Raw genomic sequence first — 17,325 nt, 5'->3', positions numbered from 1 at the left:
GAAAAATTAGCGTTAACAAAAATAGAGAAAATGAAGGTGTTGAATTTTGAACACCGCACCCGAAGGCAAAAAGACCAATAATGACAAAGTCATTCAATAAAGTGAGGATAAAAACAAATCCGTCCAGAGCAGAGTTCGTAAAAGTTCACGAGCGGGGATAGAACCGACGATATAGATGTCAGAGAAATTTTTCCATCCTCGTTGCCGTTGAGCTGCAGTTTCGCCGTTGGATTTTGTACACTTTTCGGTACAGGAGGCTCATATACAAATAGTATAGGCGATGAAGCAAAAGTCGCCAAGTATAAGATTCTGTAACCCTACGTTTCCTGTTTTAACCAATCGGAGCAAACAGTAGCAGAAACTGTCTGTAGGCTTTGTGAATATGCACCTCACTCTCTTTTTTTCCGCCATCACACTCCTTTCACCCTACTCTTTCTCCCCCCACCCGATCCTTATCAGAAGTCGAGTAAAAAGATGTTTCTACATTTTGACACTCGAGAATAAAATACGATCTGTGTGTTATGTGCCCTTGTGGCTTACTTGTCATGGAGCCGGCAATGTCGCGTCAAAAACAGCAGCAGTCCGGTATAAAAGATATTGATTGATTTAAAATACATTCATGGTTAGGCTACTTCACACTTCTGTTTCATCTTCTTTATCTTACTGAGGCCCATAAATATTTTTTTTCTTTATAGTCTGGGGGCCTTATTTTTTCTCTCTTTTTAGCCCACTTTTTTATATGGTATTAAAAATTTCGTATCAAATACGAAATTATTATTCTCTCAAACGAAAGTATCCTCTTTCTTTTCTCCTTACTTTCGCGCTTGATTTTTCGTCCTGCGAGCAGAAAGATTTATCATATGCAAAACAAGACAGCTGTTTACTTTGTCTTGAGTAGTTCCCCGCTATTTGAAGTGTACCCGTATTTAGTGCTACTTTCGTTATAGCGGCTGATGATTTATGTATTTTTGTGAATGAAAATGGTATGGGTTGTCATTTTGATACTTTTTCATGTGTGCTAACTTAATTAAGAACATGAATGTTTCATTGTGAGTTTGTAGAGTTTTTGTATAATAACATTTTTAATTGTAAGTATCTATACTATAGTTATTATTTTCTGTTCTAGTCGTCATCTCGCAAATCTTCCGTTGGAGGGGGTAAAAAGAAAAGTAGTAATAAAATAGAACTAACAGATGAACAAAAGAAGGACATCGAGGATGCATTTTATATATTTGATGAGGGCAGAACTGGCTTCATTGAAGCAAGAAATCTGAAGGTAGTAGAAATATGTTTGTCTTCATTTTTTATGTTTATGTGGAAACATAGCTGTCTTAGTTGCCCTTAAGGAAAATCATGGTAAGAAGTTATAGCTACGAATATAGTGCTTTTTTTAAGTATTATTTTACAATTTGTAGTTCACATTTGCTAAAAATGAATTAATACAAATATATATGTATAAAAAAATTGGTTTTTATTTAGGCCACCTGTACATAAAGTTGTGGAAAACTATAGTCTGTTACTTTAGAATAGATACTTCAAGGCAGTTTCTTCAACCCAAACTATGACTGCTGCATGAAAATGTTTTAATTGTCTAATTTTCTAAAATCCCTTAATTCTGTTCGGACAGTGATGGCAGCAACTGTTGCAAACATAAAAGAGGGGAATTATCTTAAAGTAACTGCCACCCAGACGGTATAGCAGATAAGAGAGCCTACTGCGGTACCAAAGGGCCTAGGTTCGAATCCCGAGAAGGCTTATCTGTAATTGTCCATCTCATCAAAGGAGGTAACAGTGGCTCACCTATTACGTGCTTCCGCAATAAAGGCGCCACAGTGGCAAGCCTAAGTTGTCGTAGTATCCACCATTAGGGGAAGGGGATCTTAAAGTAACAGACTGTAGCAGTCATCCTGAGGTTCATTCCTAATTGTGAAATGGATAGCTAATGGAATTTTTTGTAACTTTTGCAATGTATCAGTTTTTAATGAAAGTTTCCTGTCACCATGAATATTGTCTGTATAAACATTTCGTGTTGGCTTATTTAATCATATTTTGTCTAATGGTTTTTGGCATTTGAAAGAAAGAAATTTACTTTAGGAAAAACACCATTTTGTGAAATTTGTAGAAAAAAAATATTGTTATCATTAAGTACAGGGTGTTTGAAATGGAACTATGACATTGCCAGATTAAAACCATCATTTACATCCAGTTCTTTTGCAAAAAGTCAGCTACATAATGCCACCAAATCATGTGTTCAGCTTTAGGTACTAATGTTGTATCATATGACACTGTGAAAGTTTAGCACTGAAAGTTCAAAAACAAATGACGATGTTGATGAGGCTTGCTTGCGAGAACCCGTGGAAGAAGATCAGTATGCAGCAACTCGAGAGCTTGCTAAGGAGTTAAACGTGAGTGCCATGTCACACTATGCATCGTATAAACTTGACGTACAAGTTCAGTCACTGGGTGCAACGTCACCTAACTTAAGCAGATAAGGGCAGATGTGTTCAGGCCTGCTCTAATCTGCTCAAAAATCAATGCAAGGACAAAATTCTAGACTGGATTATCACTTGTTATGAAAAATGGATTTACTTCAACAACACAGGCCAAAAAGGGGGTTGGTCTGCACCCGGTGAGCCTGTCAGGAGTGTCGCAAAGTGTAGTTTGGCTAACAAAAATATCATGCTTTGTATTTGGTGGGATTGCATTGTTATTATCCATTCAGTTTTGAGGGCCATAAAAAATCGCCAAACTATTGTTTATGCCAGTGCTGCCAAAAGTAATTGCGGCAACCCTAACACAAGAAAGGAAGTATAATAGTAAATAACTATCTAAATATTGATGTTTTAATTTAGATGAAAGGTTAATTTCATATAATATTTCGCTACCGAGTTATCGCTAAAGCATAATGTCATCTCGTTGGTTGTTCAAACATAATTTTCTATAATGAATGATGCCTTTTCTTTGAAAATATTTTCGGTAAAGTGCTGAATTGCCCGCTTATTTCTTTGCCGCTTTTTACAGTTCTGATGGTGATCAGATACAGATTTTAGGAAAATAGTGATGAAAATGAAAAATGAAAATATTATAATTTTAAAAGTATTAGAAAGGACTATAATCCTTCAGAGTGTTTGCCTCTAGAAGAAAAAATAAATAAATAAATAAAACTGATGAAATGGATATATTTTAATGTAATAGGTGTTATAATGTGGACTAATTTCTATTAAGAAATTATGTACTGAAATGTTTTTGATACAACAAATTGTACTAATTTACTCTATCATTATTAGTTTTTTCCCACTCTTTTTTTTGGGGGGGGGCACACTAATTATTTAGTAGAATACATATTTTTTTGACTTTTTGGTAACTGATTAGAATTCTGGTAAAGACCAAAGATATTAATTAAAATTTTAGAATTATTAAAGCTTTGGAAATAGTCATCCCTAAAAAAAGTAGTCTGTCAAAAAATGTTGCCTATCATTATGACTCATAAATATTGTTTTGTTATTAAATAATAACAAAAAGAAGCATTTAGTGAGGAACAAGAAATGAGGGAAAAAAATCTATGTAGCTGATATTTAACATTTTTACAACTGGGGGCTATTGTTTTAGCAAGGTAATGGTTATATATAAAGCTTGTGAATCCACATGCATTCAAACACATTTATGTTCTGCACATACCATGGCATGACTTATGATAAGTGATTTGAAAATATATTAAAAATATTTGCATCAAAGGTTTCAATATAGGCATAATTGAAATCCTTGATGCAAGTAACAAAAATTCTAATGTTATAAAATATTTCCTAGAGTATCATAAATGATATTTTTAGTAGTTAAATAATTTACATATTTTCCTGGAAACCTATTTTCCCCCCTTCCAATGAAACAATAATAATGGCTTTAATAATGTATAATACTAGTTTGCATAGTTTCACAGAAAACTTTCTTCATTTCAAAGCTACATAAATGCTTGATTTAGAATATTCTGCAATTTTAGAGATATTTTCTCCCTGATCATCTTGTTTAGTTGTACTTTAGAGTGTTAATTGTTACATGCTATTGTTGCAATAATGCAGTTTCATAAAATTCTTTTTTTTTTTTTTTTTTTTTTTTTTTTTTTTTTTTTTTTTTATGCATTTTTCTTTTATAGGTAGCATTAAGAGCTTTAGGATTTGAACCAAGGAAAGATGAAATTAAAAAAATGATTTCAGAAGTTGACAAGGAAAACACAGGTAATTTTACTTTTCCACTATTTTATAATTCTGTTTGGGGCTAAAAGAATTGAAAAATATTTACAGTAGTCTAAAAAGATAAAGACAGTATTTAGTAGGACAGTAGTCTAAAAAGATAAAGACAGTATTTAGTAGGCCTGCAAAATAAAAATAAAAATTCATGAATATTTTAAAGTTTATTCGAACATTGGCAGCTTTTTTGAAAAATGTTAAGTCTTAAATATCAAGAAATATTGCAGTGAATAAGGTGTTGCGAACACTGAATATGATGAAGAAACAAATTGTATTTCTGTCATCTGTTATTTCCATTTGATTTTTGAGAATGATAACCACTGTTTAATTGTTGTGAATTAATAATGGTGATGTCACATTTGAGTTGTCTCACTTTAACATAACATATATTTGCCTGTTATTCTTTTAAGAATAAAGTATACAATCACTTTTGCAAATGCAGAAATATAAAATGCATGTCGCCTGTTCCACTGACAAAAATAAAGAAAATCATTCATTTGAAGTGTATTCATCCTGCTTCATTCGAAAAGTATAAAAAAGAAATAGTAAAAATACATTTCAAATATGGTACATCTCTTCTGTAGCAGCATTGGTGCGAGAAAATGGAGTTGATACAATTCTGGCTGAAGAAAATACAGTTTGTTGCCAAGTATTAAAAACATCCACAAAAAAGAAATTGACTACAGTAAAAAATAAATCAGCGGTTAATTCAGTATTTATGCAGCACACGTTATTCAATATATTGATATAGACAGACTTCAACATAAATTTCTATTTATTCTAGTATTTGATGCAATTTTATCAGTTCATTTGAAATAAGAACATAGTTCAACAGAACTTATTTAATATATATATGTTATCATTTTAAAAACAATTATGTAAATAATTAATTTAAAATAACAATATAAGTTAACATGCTAGGAAATTATATTTATTTATTAAACATACCAAAAAAGTTTTTACTTATTAAAACAACCACCTTGGCACAATCTGATGACTTTTTACTGATGAAAAGTAAAAATTCCTTATTGTCAACAAGTTAGTGGTTTTTGAAATTTTTTAAAAAGATTCTGAAACGAGCAATATTTATCGTTAACAAACACTATCAACAAAAGAAAAGGCAACATACTCTAGCAATGTAAAATCAAAATTTTAATTATTGAATAAGAAATATGTGTTACATTAATAGTAATAATAATAAAACTCTTACATTCATCTCCAAATTTTTCTGTAATTTTTTTGCCTATTATTTTTTTCCAAGTATGGTGTGATCTGGGCTACAAGGATTGTCTGCTAAACACATCTCCTTATTGTTTCTGTTAGAGATTTTCTGGCAAAGTTCTATATTCCTGCAGAAGTTTTACTAAAGTTTCTCTATTGCTGACAGGTTCCACAAACATACATTTTAAAATTAAGTTTAAGGCAAAAAATATCATGGTTTGTTTATAAAAACAGTTGGAGCTTTTAATACAAAATTAAGAACCCATGTGAAAATGGCAGTAATACTTGGCTGAAGGATTGTAATTATCATGCAGCAACTAAGGTGATTGGGAAAATTAATTTTTCATAGACTTTTTCTGGTGCCACAGTTCAGAAATTGCTGCTAATAATGCCTCAAACATCAGCTATTAACATATATTTTTTGTTGATGAAAGATTAAAAATATTAAGAATAATAGTGATTAGAGATGAGCAGAATCGTTTTTTTAAGGGCTCGGATCGAAACCGATCACTCACTGAAGTGAACAAGTTCTTTTTAATGATTCACCGTTCACTAACATTGACCTTGCTGAATGCGTTTGGAACAGGCATGTATCAAGAGTGGTGTTCAAAGATGGGAGAAAAGCAGAAAGAATTGAACAAGGAATCAACTCAACCAAACTGCTTACTTCCTGGACTTAATTCTTTCAAATGTACTTTTGAGTCCCCCCCCCCCGAAAAAAAAACCTTTCTACATAGAACAACAATAAAATTCTAGAATAAAAAAGGTGCTAAAAGTTAAAAAATAATGAAAACTGAACTTATTTTTGTTAAAGATTACATTATTTTATTACTATAATTGATATTTTGTTACTATTACAAAACACAGTGTGAAAGTAAATTTTTTAATTGGGGGAAGATCCCAAAGAATAATTTGTTTGCCGATAATACCGACATTTTCCTTTTTTTTTATCTAATTTGACAAAATGATACAAAATATCACTCAAGGTTCTTGTATTTGGTAGGATCCACATTTTGTTCTGCGACCTTGAAAAAATACATTAGAGGGAAAAATTTATGTTTATAAATATATGTTAATACTAAAGAAGATTAAAGAGTTGATTACAAGATGTTAGTAAAATAAATAAAAAAAAATATAATTTATTATTTTACATAAATGTTATAGCAATATTGTATAAAAAGGTAATACCTAATATACATAGCTGTACTATGACGCTGTATTCAAAGAATCGAAATGAAACTCAAAGGAACATCTCTAAGGAAGAGAAAAGAGCAAATAATCTCAAGACTCCACAGGAACCAGATTTGAAAGAGTGAATAATGAAGGCTCCATCAGAATCAGATCCGCAGCTAGAGCAGGAGTGTGCAACTCCTGAAGACCCAGATCTATGACTAGTGTCAGAGCACTGACAGCTGGGAATCTGAGCAACTAGTTCCTATAATCTACGTATTTTAAACAGATCCTCGCACTGCCAGATGGGTAAAAAAAGAGCAAACAGGAATGATCAATTTATTTAATGTTTTGTTTTTTAAATACTACACAAGCAAGCAAAAAGTACACACATATGCATACATTAAAAATATGTCAGAGACATTTCCAGTAAAATAATAAAGGAAAGACTGTTTAAGAAAATACCGTTTACATTAAGAGCAATCAATTTTTTGGCATGCTTCTCAACAACAACTCTTATAGTGAACTGTTAAAAAACTGCCTCTCTGTTTTCGCCAGAGCGCTGATCATTGGTTCAGTAAAATGAATTGATTCAGGAGGGGATCATCCATCTCTAATAGTAGCACAGTGTGGCTACCAAAAAAAAAAAAAAAAAAAAAAAAAAACTAGTTATAGATTGTTAACTATTTGTTTCTCATACATGTGCAAATTAGTAACTGTTTGTTCCTGAATTGTGCAGAAATGTGCCAAATCCAATCTTACCCTAGGTCCAGTACAGAAGATAAGTACCTTTAATGCATTCAGAGAAACAGATAAATTTCTTCGTACAGATTCTTTCCCAGTATGCATTTTTGAGGTTAAATCTGAATATTTTATTAAATCCACAAAGAAAACAAAATATTCTAAAGATTCCCCTGCAAAATACATATTATAAAAGTAATTTAAGGATACATGATTGATTATTCTTTAAGAATATTAAAACTCATTTATTAATGTTTATGCTATTCAGTTTATAGGTAATAAATGCAGTTTTCCAATAGACTTGCAGCTCACCATCTCAGTTTCAGAAGCTGACATACATAAATAACCAACTACTATAATATTGCTGTATCCAACTGCTGCTTTTCAGTTTGAGGATTAAAGGAGAAATTAAAAAAAATAAGGGATATAAATATTTATATTATGTTATTTCTCAAACTGAAGATGTGTAAAACGTTCAATTTCATTTCGTATCAAAGCAAAACAGGTTAGGGAAAGCTGCACATTATCAACAAAGCCACATCACAAAGAATAAAAATCTGACCGAAATAATGTTATGGGATAATTTTATGGTTTGGGTTAAAAAGAAAAAAAAATTGGTTTAAATTTAAATAAACCTTTTTAAGAACAATCTGGCATAGGTTCTTAGTCATCAAAGGGGAGGTTAGATTGCAGAATTGTCCCTGCAAAAAGTCAAAAATATATAGAAATTAGTGGGTGAAAAAAGAGCATAGCTTCTTAAAAAAAGGGGGGGGTTAAACATGAAATTGGCTGAGTAAACATGAATTTCTAAAATTTTGGAAAAAACTGTTTTGGAATTAATGTTATTTAACTAAAGAAAGTATATTTTCGTAAATAATAAAGCTTCAAGGAAACTCAGTTCAGGTGTTGAAGAAGCGTTGTGGATAATTTTGGTAGAATTAGAGTTAAGTTTATTGTTAAATGATTAGCTGTTGAAGATTTATCTGTTTTTTGTTTACAAATATAAGATTCATGTTTCTTGAAATGAAATTTTAATGCTCTTTTATTTTGGCTAGTATTTGTCATACCATATTGATAAAAATGCTATAAATTCCCCAAGAATTAAAATCAGGGACAGGATCTTGAAGGATAAAGCAATAGATATCTTAATGATAAATGAAAAAAATTATTCCAAGTTTAAAGAGAATATGAGCAACTTTCTGTGATGAAAAAAGGGTAAACTGGAATAACAACAAGGTCATTCTGATTAAAAAAAAAAAATAAGAGAATGCTTTGTCATTACTTATAATGACAAAGTTTTAAAAAGATTTATGAATAACTGTGGGAATTAATCTGTTGTTAGTGACAACTGATTTGATACAGAATAGTCCCTGAGAAAAGAGTGATTCCAAAGAAAAAAGCTCTATAATATGGAGTAAAAAGAGACGAATTTTTGTTTGACTGGGAGACATAAATTTAAATAAAGAGACAAACAAAAAGAGAAAAAATCAGATAAGCAGTAGTGCTGAAACTCTCTGAATAATTCTTGTGGAATTTGCAACATGTCTCAAGTAAAATTTGACATATATTGTCCAAATGCAAAGAGCATTAAAATTTTCCATCAAAGAATCCAAACTATATGTTTAAAAAAAAAGAAATGGCAGATGATCAGTTGATCATACTTTGTATTTTAATCACAGTTTCACTTTAACCAAAATTATCCATTAAACCTTTTCAGTTGGTAAATTGAATTTCTTTGAAACCATTTTTTCAATTATGACATTTTTCAGTAGTTACATAATAGCACAACCACCTTAGTAGATGTCACCAAATATTCAAAATGTAGAAAGCTGTCAATTATGAGGATAACTAGAATAGAAGAGAAACACGCCTATGTGACAATCAAAATCGCAATAACAACCTTGTATTTAGTGTACATATATTAAAACACTCAATAATTATCCTCATAATCAAAATTGCAATAACAACCTTGTATTAACCATATATATATTAAAACAATCAATTTCGAGGGCCAGCTGCCCTCGAAATTGATTGAGTGTTTTAATATATATATGGTTAATACAAGGTTGTTATTGCAATTTTGATTATGAGGATAATTATTTTTCAGTCTTGCAGTGTCACCAGTTTTGTATATGCCTTCCTTTGTTGCATTCAAAATTTTGTTAATTTTTCAGTGTCATATTTTTTATCTTAAATTTAATTTGAAAATGCATTTGGGATCTGCTAGCAATGGAAGAAATTGCAGCTTAATTACTGCAAGAATGTGGAATTTTATCACAGAATCGCTGAAGGAATAATTACTTTTAAGTGTTTTCTTAAATTGATTTGCAATGAAATTTTCACTTGAACAAAAGAAACGAAAAGTAATCAGTTGTTTGACTGATTGATTTATAAATATATAATTAAAATATAAATGTATGATTGTAATAAATAATTTTTTGCAGTTATGAAGTTTATATTTCTTTTTTACAATAAAAAATTCCCTAATTGCACTAAGGTGATTATGTTAATATGTAAGTACTCTTTTTTCATCAGCTGTTCCAAAATTTTTACATTTGTTGACCTTTTTCGCTTTTTGAAAGATAGCACTCTGTTAGTTTTTTCCTTTGTCTCAACCATCACACAAATATTTGTTTATGCCTAAAGGAAAGGAATGTACACTCTATAACAACAACAACAAACAAACAAACAAAAAAAAAAAAAAAAAAAAAGAAAAGAAACAAGAAGGAGTTGTCCAATTGAAGACAAAAAGTATGGATAAGAAGATTATGTACAGAATAGAAAATGATGAAAATTTCTGAACAATTGAATTATTTATTTCAGAGTTACATAGTTACAGAGTAACGAGCTCAATAAGGTGTTGACCCACCTCTAGCATAGATGCAAGCTGCCACACGGCATGGCAAAAACTGAAAAAGTCCCTGTATGGTTTCCTGTGGTATTTCTTGTCAAATTTGCTCCAATTGTCAGGCTGGGTCATCAACATTCCCTGACAGATGCAGTTGCCTTCCCATCATATCCCAGACATGCTCGATGGGAGAGAGAACTGTCTAGCCAAGGAAATGTTTGACAAGCTGTATGACAGTTCATAGCACCACGTGCCATATGTGATCTGGCATTATCATGCTGAGAAATAAGGCCAGGGTACTGCAAAAGGAATGGTAGCAAAACAGGTCCCGGAATGTCATTGGCGTACTGCTGTGCTGTAAGTGTGCCTCTAATGACGACCAAAGGGGTCCAGGTATCAATGGAAATGACAGCCCAGATCATAACTCCTGGTTGAGGGCCGGTGTGGAGCGCAGTAGTGAAAGCAGGATTGGCATGCTACTCTGGGCATGTTCAGACATGTCTTCAATGATTGTCACAACATAGTTGGAAGCGGATTCGTTGCTAAAGACTATAACGTTTCCAGTCAGTGAGTATCATTCCGACCTGATCGAGCCAAGCACCACTGTTATCTGGCTCGACAGTGTGTATCTGGCGTAATGGTAGGTAAGAACGTAGATTTCGTTCTATCAACCGCCTGTGAATGGTCAACACTCATGTGTGGAGCGCATGTCTGATGGTTGATATCAATGATTTAGGTACTGCGACAGCTGATCTAACAATCACTCTGTCCTTCCAATCTGTTGTGGCTGTAGGTTAACTGCTACCATCATAACGCTGAAATCTGCCATTGTTATTCTGATGAAATTAGAAGATGGTAGCAATTAGAAGATGCTGGCCATTCTTGCCAGAATCTTCTAATTGCCACATTGCTTCACCTCGCATGATGAGTGTTTCTCCGATTTGCCCAACCTGCCTCTTTCAATCCAGTGATACAACTTCTTTCAAATTTTGACAGTTGCTTGTACTGAGCTCAAATTCTGCAGCGAGGCATTTTTTCTGTCATCATATTTAAAAAATATATACATTGATTACAAATAAAATTAGTAAAAATCACGGGAATTAAATTTTAAAAATAACCATACTGCATGCATTTATATAAGAATGCTGAAATTTCATTTGCATAAATAACTCATCAATTTTAATACAATGCCTTAATGTAAATTTTATATTATTAATTATTTATATATATGAAATATTAAAAGCACAAGGAAAAGCCGGAGCAGTGGCGATGTGTGCTTAGATCCATATTGAAGAAGAATTTTGATTGCATAGTATCTAAACTTGGCAGTCGAGGCAGTTTTAATTTCATTTTTATTTGCAATTGATATTTGTGGCCACAATCACTTGGCACTCCAGTCGTGTCTTTTCACAGAAGATTTACATTTTTGATATTGTTGATATAGAAAGCAAGCCAGCGAAATTACATCTTAGCACAGTAAAGAGCAAAGCTGAAGTGTGTAGTTATGCAAAATGGAAGCACGCGAAGAGAAATGTTTTGGTTTGCAATTTGGTGATTGGTCAAGAGGCATCTGCATTAAGGGTTATGTAAGATCACATGATCAATTTGAATGACGTAGTTTAGACTAAAGTGCTGTTTTCAGGACAGATAGATGAAGTTCGAAAAAGAAATAGAAAATAAAAGAGGTTATAGTGAATTAAATTTAGAAGTTTGTATTTATATTTTTTATCCTACATATATATTTGTTAATACCTTATAATTATGTTCATATACATGTTAAGTATTAAATGAACACACATGAAAAAGAGAGAGGTATCCTGAGAGAATTTATTTATTACAAACCTTTGAATAAAGTGTATGATTTTTATATGAATAAAATACTTTTCATTCTTAAAAAATTTTTGATGATTTGTAGCATTTATTTTATTATTATTTTCATTTGCAGGCAAAATAGCATTTTCAGATTTTTTGAAGATCATGACTGATAAAATCAGTGACAAAGATACAAATAAAGAGATTATGAAAGCATTTCAGCTTTTTGATGATGATAATACCGGTAAAATATCTTTTGCTAATTTGAAACGTGTTGCATTGGAATTGGGAGAAAGTCTCACAGATGAAGAATTACAGGTAAGTATTTTATTAATTTTAAAGATAAATTAAGGTTTTTGAAGGTATTTGAAGTACAAAATGTATTGCTTGGACAGTTAAGATTTTATGGAGTGCTTTTTCATTTATTTGAAAACAAATATTATTCATTTGAAATTCAGATATAATGATTTGTTTATACATAAAAATAATTGTATATACATACATTCATATTTGTATAACTTCCCTGTTTTTCACTAATTTTATATCCCAAACAAAGGATGGATACTACTCTTGTATGCGCCCTCGGGTCACCAAATGCGGTGATATATGTTGTGTGCTGGTATTTGGCACGATTGAGTGTTCTACGGTGGTTTTGGGGGTGATGTTGGTTTCTATGGCAACCCTTTTTATGTGGAACCTTGGATTTGCTAGTTGGTTCGTGTGGTGTGTGATAATTAAGTGATTTATGACGTGTTGGCAAAATTTTAGTCGTGTGCCTGGTACAACTATTTTTTCAGGTGGCTGGAAATTCTACAATTATTTAGGAGAAGGTTTTGAACATTTATTTGTGAAAGATGGTATCAATTTTGTGGATATTGAGTCTGGCTGTCATATAAATATGATAGAGATTACGTTGCGGCATGTTAAAGCTACATTGCCTACTTATAATCGGAAATGCGATTTTGTGTTTTATTTGGTGGTTTATATATTTTTCCATCATTTTGAAACACAAGAAGATGCATTTAACAAATTTGTGGTAAAATTGTTTCGGTGATGTTTGAAATTGGTATTTCTGCTATTCGAAGAAGCATTCATTCATGGTAAGTGCATTTTATTTTATTCTTGCTCTTATTTCGTAGAATGTTATGTTCATTGTTTTTTTTTTTTTAGTATGAATATCTGTTGTTATTGCTGTTTTTTTTTTTTTTTGAATTGTTTGAAATTTATTTTATTTTATTTATTTATTTTTTGATTAGTGCACAATGCCTGTATTGTGCAATTCATATATGTTTTTTTCAGTTTAAACAGAACGCTGTGTACATGGTATTCTTTGAAATTTATTGTTATGTTAATTTACTTAAGCTAGGTGTGCATAGTTCGTAGATTCCTTCTCTGCATGAATTGTGAAATTATGTGATGATTTTTTAAGTTAAAACATATCACTGTGTACATGAATTCTTGTCAAATATTGTTGGTTAGAAACTTCACATTTTTGCTATCTAAATTTTTTGTTTTTGTTTCGGATTTTTAGATTAAATTCTGTGTTCAAAACATGGTGTTTGCATGTGTGAAAATCGCGTTTTTGAAGACATTTTAGGTTTAAAGTTCGAAATGTAGACAAAAAATTTAGATAGTAATATAACACTGTGGAGTGTTAGTCGCCAAGCGAGGGCATATATAAAAATAGTTCCAAAGGATGTATGCAGTATTTGAAGCAAGAATTTAATACTATAAAAAAGAGTATATGATGTCATAATGTTACACTTGGTTATTATCTTCAGTATTAGTTTTATATTATTATTTTAACATTTTACAGTATTACATGATTTAACACTTCACAATCAATTTTCAGGTAAGATTTCACCATTTAGGAAAAAGGCTTTAGTTGTGATAAAAATTGAATAACAGTGGTGCTTAAGATCATTTTGCTACAATGTACTAATACATAGATTCTAATAAAATCATTTTCTATAGGAATCGTTGCCCCTTTTCATGGAACATCTTTCAAAGCTCGTTTTCTGGTTCACAAAACACTTGCGAAAGACAATGCAGAGAAATTTATGTTGATCGAGATCCTTTTCATTTTCAAGTTGCCCAGGACTTTACTTTGCCAGACCAAGAGAGTTTAATTTAATTTTCTTGCAATAACATTCTGAAAACAAAATTTGCTTGCTCAAATTTAATGGAGTTTTGGATTTCAATCAAAACTGAGTATCCAAGTTTAACCTTTAAAGCTCTAAGGATTCTCATTCCTTTTGCAACATCCTATCTATGTGAAGCTGGATTTTAAGCTACCGCTATAATAAGGACCAAATATCATTCGAAAATTGGTGTGAAGCAAGAAATGAGAATACCTTCTTCTATGATTTGAAATACTGTATGGGAATCGGCAAGCGCACCTGTCACATTGGCTTTCTAATTTGCTATTGAAGGTTTCTTTTGTTTGTACTTGATTTGTATGTTTTCTTACCAATTAAAATTACAGTCAAAAGTCTTTAATCCGGACTCGTCGGGACTTCAGCAATTCCAGATTATCGGTTTTTCAGGATTATAGATCATCAGTTTAAATCTGGTAAGATGGCATGCAAAAATTATAAAATTAAAAATATGAAACTGTAATTTATGAAATAAAGAGCAATTAGGATCTAAAGGGTATCAAAATTTACAAAAAAAAAGCTTAATATTTATTTGTTTACTTTATTAAACATTTCTTTCAACGCGCGCATGCGTAAAGCATACATTATGCATAGTCGAAATTAGAAAATTGCAACCAGAAAACTATTTGATGTGTATTCATGATATTTATAATGACGAGGAATTTGATTTAAATCATATCAAAGATGGAGTACATCGAGATGAATTACTGCATTTAATAAAGAATTATAAGCTGAATAAAATAAAAACATTTGCCCTGAAGATAAGGATAGTGCTGACAGATCAACTTGCAGTTCATTGCGCGGCGCAACGTCCCCCCCCCCCCGGGCAGAGCAGCGTGAAATTGATAAACAGATTTCGGAATCGTTAGAGAAACAAAGGATATGCTTTTATCCATTTTTTGCAGCAATTCCACTTTTTGTTTGATGGACATCGAAACATGCTTTCGCTTTGTAGATCCTTTGGCAGCTCCAGAATCAGAAATTCTTTTTGACATAATCAAAAGTTCAAGCTTAATTTTTATAAAATTGCTCTAACAGTCTGCAAAAAATAATAAGCCGGATCTAATTAGAAGATTAAGGAACAACACAATCTGCAACATTAACTGAAATAGATAATCAGATAATTTTAGCTTAGCTTATACCGTCCGTTATACATTAAGCGTGCATGCGTAAACATATATGCGCATGCGTAAATGCATTATGCGTTTACGCATGCACAGAAAGTTTGTAGCTTTGAGGTCCGGATTATGGATGTCCGGATTAAAGACTTTTGACTGTAGTATACTTTTTCCCTAAAATGTTTTCGTTTCTGTGCCTAATTAACATATAGTAGAAATATTGCAACCAGGTGGCATCAAAAAATAATAAAACTCATACCCTTATGTAGGGAATAAAATTACCAAGAGACAGCTATTGGTAACTTACTATCTTGACTTACTGGAAGTAAGATAATTAAAATTTGAGTAATTGACTATGTTTGAATGAGATTATAATTACCAAAGAATGTTATCCATGAAAAAGGAAGCAATAAACTAATTTTTAGGAATACAATTTAGTGTAACTATTTAATACAGAGACAAATATTTACAAAATTGATAATAAAATGTATATTGTTATAATTTTATGTAAAATGAGAATTTAATTACCAGAATATTCACTACTACATGATTAGACACCTATTTATATAAATAATTATCAATGAAGACAAAACTCTTATTTTTTAGTAAATGGAAGGACTGTAAATAGTAAAAGATTCATCTTGGGCAAGGGGTGTCATTATGCACTTAATATCATATAGGACAACCTATGCTGTTTAAAACCGCTAGAATCCTCTTTGAAAAGGACGTATACAAGTTTTGGATAGTGGTTAATCATATGTTTTACTATTCTTCAAGCAGTTCATTCTGTTTTCTTACACAGACCACAGTGGTTCATTGATGCTTAAGTTTGATCATTGTGGTGACTATGGAAAGTGCGCAAGTGCTTTCTTACGTCCATGTGAAGTTGGACTGTGTGAGCTGACGCATTATAATTTTAAAACTTGTAATAAGTTGCAGAAGAAAAATATATTTGCATTATGGAATGGACAGTGTCATCCAGAATAGTTATAATCACTCTTAGTCATGCTGCAAAAGTGTGGTTTAAATGTTTAAAGTGTGTTGGAATTGCTATAGTATTTCTCTGTAAAAAAAGGCATTACTCTTTGGGTGTTATAATCAATACATTGGGTTGATTCAAAATTGGATTCTATAAATGCATATTAAGCTTGGCAGCCATTAACCTCCTATATCTCTGACACTGAATTTTATTTTCCTTCCATAAATGTATCTCAAGTTAGTATTAGTGCATCAAAATGATATTTTAGCTTTTTTAGCCATATAATTTTACATTTGGTGTTGGAGTAATTTCATTTGTAAACTATTTATGAAAACAATTTAGAATAATTCCAGCTACTATCTTAAAAACTCATATTTATTATTCCAAGAAGTATTTTTAAATATGGTGGTTAAACAGAACATGCATTTTTTTTTCCAACTTAGAACAGATCTTATCATATGGCTTTCACATGTCCATAGAAAAGTTGTCAGCCTTTGATTTAGGTAGAGTCAAATGCTGTTTGAAAGAAGATGCTGATGTCTCGATAGGAACACACATCTTGAATTATATGAAATACATTTTTCAAGCTTCCTTCCTGTATTTCTGTGTCTTTGTGAACTTGTAATTAAATGTGTTTTTTGAATAATTACTCAATTATTCTGTTTCTGATATGTAGGAAATGATTGATGAAGCTGACAGAGATGGTGATGGTGAAGTTAATCAAGAAGAATTTCTTCGAATAATGAAGAAAACTTGTCTGTACTGATATCCGAGCTGCACTACATACAGTTATTAATGGTTTTACGATATTTGTTCATGTCAACATCTGCTGTAATTTTTGTACACTTCATACATGTTATTCTTATATCATTGTACTATATATGTAGTCCCTTTTCTGCATATCAGTATATTATGAGGTTGTTTGTATTTTTATTCCAAGTTTACTTTGTACAAATTTACTTTTTTTATTGAAAATAAATTTTCTCTTGCATGTTATCTTGTTTACAATACGTGTAAAGTTTGAAAATTCGAACCA

The 17,325-nt window shown here is 31.3% G+C and overlaps 1 protein-coding gene across 1 annotated transcript; it reads left to right on the top strand.

Annotated features, from left to right (window-relative positions):
* The first annotated feature begins 843 nt into the window (after positions 1 to 843).
* On the top strand, positions 844 to 17,285 carry LOC118184743 (uncharacterized). The gene is made up of 5 exons (XM_035354460.2): positions 844 to 983; positions 1,127 to 1,276; positions 4,151 to 4,232; positions 12,170 to 12,354; positions 16,966 to 17,285. The coding sequence occupies exons 1-5, from the start codon at positions 975 to 977 to the stop codon at positions 17,053 to 17,055; spliced, it is 516 nt and encodes a 171-aa protein (XP_035210351.1). The 5' UTR covers positions 844 to 974; the 3' UTR covers positions 17,056 to 17,285.
* Positions 17,286 to 17,325: the final 40 nt, after the last annotated feature.

This window comes from Stegodyphus dumicola, chromosome 9 (genome assembly GCF_044657685.1).
Source record: "Stegodyphus dumicola isolate Sdum_Otavi_A_Nest chromosome 9, ASM4465768v1".
Lineage (NCBI taxonomy): Eukaryota > Metazoa > Arthropoda > Arachnida > Araneae > Eresidae > Stegodyphus > Stegodyphus dumicola.
This window is presented reverse-complemented; position numbering and strand designations above follow the sequence as displayed.